This window comes from Clinocottus analis, unplaced genomic scaffold, assembly GCF_023055335.1.
Source record: "Clinocottus analis isolate CAN_PGR_092001 unplaced genomic scaffold, fCliAna1.0.p SCAF_14, whole genome shotgun sequence".
In the NCBI taxonomy this organism is placed as follows: Eukaryota; Metazoa; Chordata; class Actinopteri; order Perciformes; family Cottidae; genus Clinocottus; species Clinocottus analis.
In genome coordinates, this window is record NW_027175865.1 from 5,079,959 (window position 1) to 5,092,917 (window position 12,959).

The following is a 12,959-nucleotide window of genomic DNA, read 5'->3' on the forward strand; positions in this document are numbered from 1 at the left end:
ATCCAACTGCGGTGGTGTTCTGTAGGGAGACCATTTAAGTGCGCTTGCTGCTCGACAAATTCATGCAGTATGAAATAACAGAGAAACTCAGTGTCCTGCCATTATGCTGCCATGTTAAAACCTTATTTTTTTTTGGAGATTATACCGCACTTCTAATGCACGGCAGAAGGATTTACGTTTCGCGGAGGGTCACACAAACACGGGTCCTGAAAAGATGCAGATTTATATATTCTAAAGGAGATCCGATTCATCTGATCGTTTGTATGAAGTGGTGAAAAAGTCGGCATGTGCAGCGAGGATGTGATACATTGAGGTGCCTCAAGAACCGTCGACAAGTGAATTGTAATCAAATCGCAAGGCCAGTCTGTATGAACATACATACCAGAGCGGACAACACATACATCCGACTATCCTATTATAATGTGGTAATATGTTTGAGAAAGTGTTTCACGATATAAAAAGTAAACCAAAAGTTTTTGAGCCAATAGAATGAAGGGTAGGGAAATGATCCACTCAGACAAGAAGCGAGGCATTGAGCATGAGATATGATCTACTATTCTTTTTCCGACGGGCTGAATGTCGATCTTTTCCTGCGGCGGACCTGACCTCTCCTCTCTCCTGTTTCTCTCCAGTTGTTTATGGCAGCGCGCTCACTGAGCTGAACTAAACACAAATAACACAAGCGGGAGGCGAGGAGGTGGAGCAGGAGGAGAGGGATGCTCGGCGTGTGACGGCGGCACAGCAGCGATAAGCCGCCGCCCTGACATTTGAACAAGTGTCAGGGTCGCTGGGGTCAAATGACTGGAAACAATACATGACTACGTTGACGCGATGTGTCGATTTCGCTTTGTTACCGGGGGCGCGGGCGCTCGCCGGCCCAACGGGCATCAATGCACCTGGGCGGCTCGTTATTGCTCTGATACCTGCTCACCTCTCACGAGATGGTGAGATACACGCGAGTTGTGGCGGCTGGAATTATGTTTTTGTGCTGTTTCGCTTCTCCTCAACGTTTATGCCAAACACAGTATTTTTCTCTTCAAGGTTACTCGGTCCTTCTCCTCGCACTCTTTGTAGACATCTCGCTGAATGCAGAGCAGGGCCATCCTTTTCAGTCATAAAATATGTCTGCTTATGTTTGCTTTTTGGCCTCTCTGCAGCGCTGCATTCCAGGAGGGTGACTTATGGGAAACATTGTCTCCCACAGCACACATTGCGAAACTGATTTTAGTTTCTTCTTTCTGTGCTCAGCTCAAGTCAAAGGCGTAACCTGTGATCGAGCCCAGTGTAGTTCTTTCGTCACAGAAATTGGAAGCGGTTTACCTCACCTTAGTCTTGTGATACCAGACCCTCAGAGATCTCTGCCTATCAAGCATCTGGGGATGTTTTGATGCAAACTTACTCACATGTTCTGGATTCAACATATTCAACCTTTAATGTACATGCGTGGGGATGCATGGGGATGCCCATGTGAGGACGAAACACTTTGAGTCAACGCCGTCAAAGACGTGGCTACGAGATTATTTATATTTGTTATGTATTTAATTCGGAGCAGCAGTGGTTAAACTGCCTGTGCGTGCATGCGTGTGTTAGCACGTTAGCAGAGCAGCTGTAGCAACAGCAGTTCTGTGGACGTGTTTTTGCTACGAGTTCACACGAGCACACGACCAGGAGATTGTCTTCGGGCTCACAGTTTAGTGAAGCGTTCAGAGACTTAAAGGTCTAACCTTCCTCAACATTTTATTTTTCCTCTTTTGCTAGCTTCACCTCCCTCAACTCTTCTTTACTCCCCCTGTGTGGTGTCCTGCGACCTACAGCTACTTCCTTCATACTAACATGCATCCAGTCTTGTCTTTAATAGCCTGTAGGACTCTCAAAGAAAAGGACCCGTCAAGGTAATCAACCTTTTTTTTTCTTCGTTTTCTTCATCCTCTAACAGGCAGAGGTTATTTTCCTCAGCATTTTGACCCAGAGCATGCCTGGCAGGATAAACTCAGGTGTAGAGCAGGGTTAAGAAGGCAGCTTCACCTTGAAAGGCCACACTTCAGAGCCGGGAAACCACAAAAAGCAATTAAAAGTATTGATGGAACTTCAATAGCTCTTAAACAGTGCTGCCAGACACCTCGGGGCAAGAAGCACACTAATCTTTTTTTTTTCCCTCCCTCATCTCTCTGGCCTATTGCTTCGTTCTCTCCCTCTATGTCTCCCTCTCTCTCCCTCTTTCTTCACTGAAGACTAAGCTGGTCTTGATCATTACCGACTGATTGCACACAAAAAGAGTGTGAAATGTATTTACAGCCATGCGAGGCAAGCGGCTGGAGTGAAGACGAAGCCAAGACCCCGAGAAGGTGAGTGTGACAACGATAGTAAACAGTTAATAAAAATATCAGATACCTTGTTAGGCCTCTGATTGGTCGAGTATGCGAGGGACGTTCAAACACATATGTGCGTACAGTGTGTGTGTGTGCACAACAAACAGGGTTCAAAATAAGACGCTAATGGCATCATTTACTGTGCAGACCCTAATGGAGCTTTTTTTTTATAAGAAATTACACAGAAAAAAGATGGCCTTCCATATCGCAAAACAGGAAATGGAAGAGGAGACAGGGAGGGGACATCCAAGAGCGGGTTGTTTACCCGAAGCCTTCCTGCAGCGTTGAGCTAACCGCTCGCTAAATCACTGATTTACGGTGCAAGGCTTCCTCGGCTGATGTCTAAATTTACGGCTGGGATTGCTGTTCCCCGTGACAAGACATGGTCTCAAGAGTGATGGCTGGTGCACTAAAACAAGGTGTGTGTACAAGACGGACAAAGCAACGGCTTACCTTTGCACTGGTTGGTGTTTTTATCCAGGATGGCCTTGGTTGACACTATTTTTCCATACCTGTAAAGACAGAGAAACGAAATTGAGTGCTTTTGACCTGCACACCTTTGACTGGCGGGGCAGTTCACTCAGAGTGCCGTCCCGCGGTTTAAGTAGAGGTCTTTTTTTTTTCCATACGCCGTGCCATTTAGTTGCAACTAGCAATTTGCAAAGTCGCACAAATGTCAAGATCCATTGGAATAAGAACTCACTTGAGGTTAATAACATTATGTTTATGGCTGACTTCAAATGAATGTGCAGCCCTCTGACATTTGAGCGAAGTCACTGCACATTTCCAAAAGGTCTGGACGCACACAAGCACAGCGAGCACTCTCAAAAGTTTGGCCGTTAGTGTCCAGTACAACATATTTAATTTAGATGTGCTCCTTTCACACATGAAAACTGCACTGAACAAAAAGATCCGTCCCTCCCCAGTGAGGTTATAATAATACTCGTCCATTCAATTGCATGCGTTTCTGCTTTGAAACAGTGTGGAGGTTTTGGGCCTATTGGTTGAACATGTGTTTCAAGTTCACTTGCTATTTTGGCAATTTCTATAAATAAGTAGCAAGCATCGGATTTACTATAAATCGGAAAATTGGATAAGACCAGGTTCAAAATTCTTGTTTCATTTTGTTGACATATTCGAGTCAAAGGTTCTTACAGATGGAATTTAAGATATCTCTTTGTATCACACCATAAAACTAAAAACTGTCATAAAAATCCATCCATTTTTCTTAGGAATAAAATGTTGTATAAATCAGGCTATGAATGATGTATGAATGAACCCCTCTGTGAAAACCTTCAGATCATAGATAGGAATAGAAAGTGTGGTGTGTAAGCATTACTGAAGGGAAGATTTCTGTCTCCGAGTATGAAAAAAAAAACTCTTTTGAGGAAACCCGTCTGCCTTTTCCATACATTTTGTTGACACTACAGGTGTCAACAAAAGGATAGAAAGATTAACGAACAGATAGCACCATGAAACTAACTGATTATTTCACATTAAATTCATTCATTCAAGTTTTTACATTCCACGTTTAAATATGCAAATTACATTACACTACACAATAGAATATCATTTGAGATTTAAACTCAAGATTATTAACTCAGCGTTATGGAAGTATTCTTTCTGATGATGTGTATTCACATTTTGTTTGTTGATATGCCCTGTAATGGTTTATTAGTTTTTTCACGGGTTACGTTTCCATGGATGTGGTGTTGATGCCCATGTAATTTCTGCATGATGAAAGTTTGTAAATAAAATGAGTGTCCAACAGTGTGTAAGATTTAGGAACTATTTCACTGAGATAAGAAACGATGTGTGAGATGTATTTGTCATTATGTCACAACTGTAGTTCTTGCAGAACATAAAGGTATTACATTCCTTTATTCCACAGTTCTGCATGCACAGTGGGTTGGCTGGGATTTTTTTTGGGGGTGGGGAATTGAAAGATTGACCTTACTGACTGACTGACAGTGAGTTATTCTATCTGCTTGTCTCAGCTAAAACTGCAACATTCTGCATTGTGTGCAGGGCGAGAAGCATTGTAGCACTGTCAGTACAGTGTGTCTGTGTGTGTGTGTGTGTGTGTGTGTGTGCCAATCTGCATGTCTGCATATACAGCATGTGTGTGTCAGAGTGGGCGTGTGTGCGACCTCGCAAGTACGACACTTGCGTATGTGATGCATACATGCTTGTGTATAAATAAATAAGAGAGAACTATTCACTGTGTAGTGAAAGCACATCACAATGAGTGAGCAGAGACGCACACGCACACACACACACACACTCTGTAGGGAAGAAGCAGTGGTGCATCCCGGCCCATATTTCACCAGCAGGGGATAATTGTGCCATTTCTCAACGAGTGGCGGAGACTCTATTTACTGCATGCTGCGGTGGGGTGGGTGGTGGATATGAACTGATGAGCTCTGAGAGGAAAACTACCAGCTCTCACTCACACACACACACACACACACACACACACACACACACACACACACACACACCCCGTAAGTACACTCACACACACACACAGACACAAATTTGCACACACACAGAGAGAGAGAGCACTCACCAATCAGTGGATTGTCTCTCTTCAGCAGATAAACAGGCCATTTTAGCGATAGGGATCCATAATCTACTGCAACAGAACGGGACTAACGCGGGACGTTTGATCACATTGAGGCGCTCTCAAGCCGAAGTACACAAGCCGAACTGGAACAGTGAGTGCTGTGTGATTAGAGAGCATGCAGAGCTGGGTTTCAGAGTTTGTTGAGGATCAAACTCGAGGAGTATGAATTTACAATTTGAGTATAATGTTGGTGTCTTTAATTTTGTGGCACAATGAAGCTACATATCAAAGTTAAGGTATTTTGTTTAAGTTAAGGAACTCTTTATTGATACAATAGCCAAATGATTTGATACTTGCCGATACCGTTAAAAAAAACAAAATCTATCACTTTGGTAATAGCGAAGATGAAATTTCTTAATTGAGCCAAAACACTCAAATAGGATTATAAAAGTCAACATGGCCGTCAGGATACCAGAAGTTAAGTTGTCGATACACTAATTAAAATCCAGATTTCTTGATGCTCAATTTAAGAACAAGGTAAAAAACAAAAACAATAATACACTATACACTCCTTTATTACCTTTTTTTGTGAATTCATCCTTAATCACAGATGAGCCACCTCATGTTTCTAACAACACATATTTTACAAGATTACACTTGAACATATCCTGATGATATTACAATCGTCTTGGTGGTTAAGTATCGCTTCTTGTCACAAACATCACAAACACCTGGAAGAGACAAGTTCCAATGTATATATGTTGATGTGATAACCACACCACAGAACTTAGATCACGATATTGATACTGATCATAACGATCTATTTCCCAGCTCGACATGTCAGCGCCTGAGCCAGCGAGCACGTTTGTCCCCGTGTGCGTATCTGTCTAATTGCACACAGGTGTGCCCCGGCTTCAGAACCGACGTGACAAAATGTTGTAGGCTTTCAGTCTGGGAAGCAGTTGAAAAGCTCAGTGCTTTTGGCACAAAATTGAGGGAAAGTTCTCATTAAAACTTTGTTTGGACTCTGGGGAAGCAGAGAGACAGTAGCTTTCCAATGCCAACTCATCACTGCTTGCCTCATTAAATGTTAAAGATGGCTCATCAATGCATCCTTTCTGTGGTCCAAATGCACACCGCAAAGACACTGCAGCGAGATGAAAAGGCGAGGTGGAAGGAGCCAGTTCCCGGCCCACATAATGGAGGCATACTGGAGACGGATGGATAAATGTGATCAGCCTGTTCATGTATGTGGCGAGCGCGTATGTGTGTGTGTGTGTGTGTGTGTGTGTGTGTGTGGCTGCGGACGACCCTGCCGGTGGCTCCTTCGCCTCTCTGCCAGCCCGGCCTGGGGAGGCTTTGATGTGACAGAGGCAGTCCCTGTGAAGCACAGGTTTAACACTGTGATGCTGTGGCCGGGGATGCAGAGCCTGTCTCCACTAATCCCATTTCAATCACTCTTGCAGCCTCTTATCTCTGACTCCGCTGGCCCTCGGCCCTCCCTCCTCCTCACACATCTCACCCTCTCCCTCTCCCTCTTTCTGGAGGCCTCTTTACCATGCTCTCCAGTTCTCCTTCCTGCTCTGTATCCTTCATTTCTCTCCTTTTGTCACTCTCTTCCTCCTCCCTCCTAATAGGAATCCCATGGCAATCATTCTGATGCAACATCGGATCAACCCCGAGAAAAGAAGACGTCTGAAATGAAACCGCCTGTAAAAAATAAAAAAAAAACAGAGGCTTTATGAGTTATTTTAGGCCGATGAAAATGTACAAATTGCGGTGGATGTAAAACATGTCATTCGTTTGACAGCTGTCTGGGCAGCGAGATGCGATAAAACTGAAGCTGAGCCGAAAGCTCAGCCGCGTTTTTTTTTTTTTTTAAGAGGGCAGCTGCATGCACGCAAGTGACATCCCAGCGCTTTTCTCTTACTCTCGCGCTGGATGAAACGATCCAGGCATGTTTCATTTCCGTCATCAGAGCTGGGAAAGTGAAGTGGCTCTTTGCTATATGTGGGCAGAGAGAGAGAGAGAGAGAGAAAAGAAGAGGGAGAGAGAGAGAGAGAGAGAGAGAGAGAGAGAACCACGTCACTGTGGTGGTGTCGGTACACATGAGCATAGCACGCTGCAGTGGATGGGTTGGACCACCCAAGTGTTGTGTTGACACCTTGCTCTCAGCCTTTGAACAAACTCTCCAAAAGGTTTGCGTGTCCTTAAACTACACAGCAAAGCCTCGAAGAGTGGGTCGATGAAACCTGAACCAGGATCTAAGACCATCTGGGCTCTCCGAAGGGCTTTGTGTATACACTTGTGTGCAAATGTGCCGTATCTGCATGTGACTGTCCATCTGTGCCTACAGATGGAGACTTGACTATAGTATTTACTTATATATATATATATATATATATATATATATATATATATATATATATATATATATATATATATATATATATATATATATATATATATACACACACACACAAATATATACCATATGAGTTACCAGTCTCTGAGGGTGAGGCTTTACTGTATTCAGCTGCGAGACTGAATTGTATAGAAGGCAGAAAACCCGGCACCTCTGGAGCACCTGTGCAGCGAGAGTGAGGCAGGTGCAAAAGGCACACTGTGGAGAACAATAACTTCAAATCATCACCTCTTGTAGGCCTTTACACTGAATAATTAGCAGAATGTAGATGGTGGAGCTAAAAAAAGAAGAAGAGGGAGCTGCACTAAGAGGTCTACCCATAAGAGCAGGTGCAGCAGACACCCACCATCCAGATTTACTATTTGCTCCGTGCAGCAAATATTACCCAGAGAGGTTTCACATGTGAGAAGAACATTGTCTCATTGAATGAGTAATGGTTACACTCGTGCCTTTGTAGCACACGGCAGCAATTAAATGTGTGTTTTCTACCATTTAGTTCAGGTGTTGACGACCTTTACCTAAATTCCAGCTGACAAAACATTGATACGTTTTATAGAATGAGCTACAGTAAAGTCATCAACTGTATGAAACAAATGCTTGTGTCCTTCTTATGTCCACCTCTTTGACATACCAGATTATAGCTCGTGTTTTCTTGTTTTTAGCTTTGGAATTGGACGAGCCAAGTTATCGCTGGTTTCTAGTCAGTAGGAAGAAAAAGCATTTTGTTGACTCCAACTAAAAGTATTTGCACATACAGTATAGTGAGAATTCCACCTATTCTGGTAACACTCTGCAACAACCTTCGATTTCATAAAATGTGTTTTATCATTTTGTCGAGTCTTTGATGCTCATGCAAGAGACAGGTGTCACTGTGGCAGACGCACAGAGAGGACGGAGCAGAGGAGGAAAAGATGGAATAGAAACATGGCTTCTTTATACTTTTATATCAAAGATAACAAAAAAACAGGATGTAAGAAAGAGCAAAACATAAAGAGGATGACAGATAAAAATGGAAAAATCTAAGACAGACAGCACATACAAACACTCAGGCATTCACCTGATCCAGTGAGTGAGGAGAAGAAGGAATGTGTGGTATGTGACGTTTGCATTCGCTCTATAAACATACATGCAGTATCCGTGTGCATGCCTCGTCACTGAGAATCAGTCGGAGCCATCTTGCTTTATCCAGGCGGCGTGTGGCAGCTAACCTTGGAAGTTGTCCCCTGTCTTCACCCGGCTAACGCGTCCCACAGCTCTGTGGCTCTAACAGAGGTCAGGCCCCCGGTGCTCCGGGCTTCTTTATGATAGAAATATTAAACAGATGTTGTTTGGGAAACGCTGTTGCAGTTGCTATGCGACTATTGGGAATCTGTATTGCTGCGGCTAACCTTAAGCCTCAAATATATGTTTTTAAATTTTGTTTTTTTTTTACTTGATTTCATTAAGGATGCCCATTAGTTGGTGCCATAGCAACCAGCTAGTCCTCCCGGTTCATGCTTTGCCCTGTCAGAGCTTGAGACACGATGAACTGAGGGCAGATACATAAATAAATAAATAAAAAAGTGTATTAATTTGCTGCATGTATTTGAAATTGTTGACTTACAACTTTCTACATTTTGAAACTGAAGCCCTCTGTGGGAAGGTCGAAATGCTGAAAGAGCAGCTGCGCATACCAAACATTCGTAGATGAGAAACATTGCGCTGGTGTCTAGAATAAGAATGGTGGGAGAAAAAGGGGGAAAAGGCAGGAATTCATAAAGAGACAAAAGACACAGAGGCAGAGAGATGAATACGATGACAGAGAGACACAGTGGTGGGACCGAACTGAGGAGGGCATCACTGCCCTGATGGACACCTGGCAGGGAGCGGAGCAGCTGCTCCGTCCACCAGCTCACGTTTGGATATCAGAGAATTCTTCTCATGACCTCTGAGCCTCTGAGCTGACAGGTTGGGGGGAAATGGCCTTTTTCTTCATCCCAGCATGGAACTACATGGAGACTACGACACGTCTCAGCAAAGTGAGTCCAAAGTCGACCCCCGCATTGAAGCACGATACTTCAGGAAGAGTGTCCCATATTTTTGGTGAAGAACGACTGCGTCTAAATTAATAAAGACCCGTTAGAGTTCAGACAGAGCAACGGGTTTTCAGTCTAATGCACGCCTTGCTTTTTTAAAATTCTGTATGAATGTTCGATGCGGTTAAAGACACAGTGTGCAGGATTTAGTGGCATCTAGTGGGGAAGTTATAGATTGCAGCCAACTGAATACCCTTTCACTCCCCTTAACAAGAGTGGCAAAAGTAAAAACATGAAAAGCTCCCGCTAGAAGTTCTCGCTGGTGCAACGTTACGCTCTAGTTTTCTCCACCAAATAAATGCATCTGACCACTAAACATCGCGCCATGTGCTAATGTATTCTACCCGCTCACTAACAGCACCCCAATCTGGAAAGTTAATTTGTTTAGGTTGCATCTTTACTGATTAATTGCCTTGAGAAGCGATTGCCGTACCTCCGTTGCCAGACTGCGTGTGCACACTTACGTCCGTCAGCATTGCTTGAAAACTCTAAAAGGGTCTATAAAAGTATAAAACAGGATAAATATCCAAACATTGTATTGGCAAGCTTGAGCAGCAATAAATCAAAACGCTTTAACAAATTGGATAATTCTTATTCTGGATCTTTTTCTTGGCAGAATTTCATCATGTGTGTGTTTTTTTTTAGGTGCTCGGGTTCCCCCGTGTTTTGTTGGCGGGTTTGTGGTAAACTGCCAAATGTTTACTTTAAAACCTTTGACGTCTTTACAAGTAGGAAGCATCTTGGAACAGAAAGGTTGCCTTCTTTTATTTCCTCTACTGAAACAAACGCTACATTCACTGGGTTAAAAAAAAAAATCCCACTGCAGAACATCTAGTATAGTTGGGCGTCATATACACAATCTGCTCGACTAAAACAACACAATCATGCAGCTTGAAGTGCATTTATTTCCAACTGATTGGAGTGGCTGCTGTACTTTGGCCCGTGTACCATTGCACCCGTCTGTTGAAGTTGGCCGCGGTCTCCCTCTGTGGTCATTAGTTGTCATCAGCTATTCGGATTTCCATTTTTCCTTATTTCACCGCTGATGTGATTTCTTTTCATGAACATTAATTTTACTTGGCAATGGTGAAATGGATGACAAGTTGATTAGAACCATTCAAACTTTCCCACCTCCCTCCATAATAGGAACAGATTATAGCTGCAAGCAGCACCACGGCCACCAGGCTCCAGACAGGCCATTTATAACGGGGAGGGAGGTGATTTAAAAGTTCAGCATGTGTTCAGAATTCACTGTTGGAGAGTTCCATTTAAAACAATTTATCTTTGCATTAAGGGCTTTTCAATAGAATAATTCAGATAGCTTCCATCAGGTAAAGTGTTCCCACAATTTCGTTTTTCACTTTAATGGAAACCGGATCAATCTGCTAAATTTGGGCTATTTATATTCCTTTAGATATATTCAGTTTACGCCCTGCTGTGTAACTTTCTCATGAATAACCAATAACCTGTTATTTTTTTTAATTATCAAATCAATACAAAACTCTAAATTTTGCTCAATTAATTGAATAAATGTGCCACGCTTCCCCACATTATACAGCAGTTAACACATCTAAGATTTAAGCACACAAATGTACACCCGAAAAATAGCAGTACAACCCCTGTGGTGAATCGTTTTTTGTTCAGGGGAGTTATAGTGAAGAGAAGGAAAAAGACGAAGAAAACACATTCGACTCCAGTCTTCACAGTCGTGAGTCATCAACAAAAGTGTGAACACAGTTCAAAATAACAGGCCAGTGCTGAAACGCTGGTACAAAGCCAGCAGAGCCACAAACAAAAGAGAACTTTGATTTTTCTCAAAGGGTCGAACTTGTTTTCCAATACAGCGCTGTGATGAAATGCCAGCACATCTACTGAAACTCACTATTTGTCTGCAAGCATGAAAGACAGCCCCCTTTGGAGATAAACAACTTTAAACTGGTTCTGATTAGATATGGATATGGATCAGCATGATGTGCTGACAAAAAAACTTTTTTCATTTTGGAATACAGAAACCAAAGTGACATGATGCAGTTTCATGGGGAGGTTGTGTGTCTGTTTCTTGGTTGAGAGCAGACTTCCTGGGGTTTACACTGGTAACCTTTCAGTGACGGCAAGACTCGGGTTGCAGAATTTCTGTAAATATTCAAGGCGGAAACTTCCTAAGGGAATTTATGGGAATCGACTGAAAATAACTGGAGAAAAGTGGAAATATATGGAAACTAATTGTTCATGCTGTATTTGCGATGTCATAGGCTCAAACAAACCTTTTACCACATCACATACAGACACAATCCCTTCATTTGCCAAATGAAGACAGTCATTTGTCAAATACATACAATGTTAAATATGTTTTATCTTTATTCTTGTTGTTCATTTATTCTAAGTATTTGTTTTTCGATGTTCTACTTGACATATTTTAAAGATGAGTAATGTTATTTTATTTTGTAAGATCAGACATAAGGATTTTTAAAATTATTTTATAGGGTACTGTGAGGCAGATGAGGCCGGAGAGATGTTCACCACAGGAACACGACGCCGTCAGACTGGGAGAGGGAGCTACACACTGTGTGTGTGTTAACCAAGAAAAGACAAGACAAACTGTAAGTGACGGCGGGAAGCATTAGCCTGTTGTTCTGAGTGTAGCTAGTTACAGTCTTTCTCTTTCTCACACACACACACACACACACACACACACACACACACACACACACACACACACACACACACACACACACACACACACACACACACACGTCTTCTTCTTCAGAGGCAGCCTTGCAGAATAGCCCCGGTTTGTTTGGAAGTGTCCAACTTGTCAAACCCTCATGCCATGCTCTGCTGTCTGACACGCACAAATGAACACATCTCATCTGTGCTGGTGCTGCTTCTGCTTTCAAGCTACTGCTTCGAATGAAAGGGAAAGTTAGTAGTGTGGAATGGGGGAGGACGGAGAGTTTCAGTCAGAGCGTCCATAGATCTCAGGTTGTGTCCCTATTGTCAATCAGTCGTGTTGTATTGCGGACTCTGCTGTCGCTTCTGTTGGGATTTAAAAAACTGTCCTCCGATGTTCGGCTGGAGTCGAATAAAAATGTAAATCATGATGGGGGGGATGGAGAAATAGAAGACTTTTGCACATACCGACATGTTACAAAGACAGCTAGTACTGGTTGCCATAGTTTTTGGTATTAGTTTCTGGAGGCAAACTGAGGTGAAATCGAGTGTACGGAAAATTTGACTGTTTTCAAAAGGACTGTGGTGCGCATGATAGCCCCTAAAGTCATACTGAATAAGCAAAATAACAAAAAGATTTTGGTCAAGGAAATTATTGTCAGAGCATAAACTGTTAACAGAGTCAGTTTCAATGCAAAAGTGGAAGAGAAGGTTCTTTCCAGCCTCTAAATAGGCAAACTCTCTACAAGTCATGTATACAGTAATGGGGGGATAAATAATTCAAAAAACTAGCCTCAGGCCAAATCAGCTTCTTCGCTCGCCCTTGCTCTGAAATCGATGTTTGGGGAGGAATA

General features: G+C 42.8%; 1 protein-coding gene and 1 long non-coding RNA gene across 5 annotated transcripts in view; both read right to left on the bottom strand.

The window, feature by feature from the left end:
- Nucleotides 1-12,959, bottom strand: part of rbms3 (RNA binding motif, single stranded interacting protein) — a 247,507-nt gene that overhangs the window by 124,860 nt on the left and 109,688 nt on the right. For all 4 annotated transcript variants that reach the window (XM_068575458.1, XM_068575461.1, XM_068575460.1 and 1 more), the window contains one exon: nucleotides 2,823-2,881. In XM_068575458.1, the coding sequence (XP_068431559.1) occupies nucleotides 2,823-2,881 (59 nt within the window). The remainder of the gene's footprint in view (nucleotides 1-2,822; nucleotides 2,882-12,959) is intronic.
- Nucleotides 4,980-8,652, bottom strand: LOC137784634 (uncharacterized). The gene is made up of 3 exons (XR_011077421.1): nucleotides 8,487-8,652; nucleotides 6,493-6,645; nucleotides 4,980-5,093 (listed from the first exon to the last, which is right to left on the bottom strand). It is a non-coding gene; the product is annotated as an uncharacterized lncRNA (long non-coding RNA).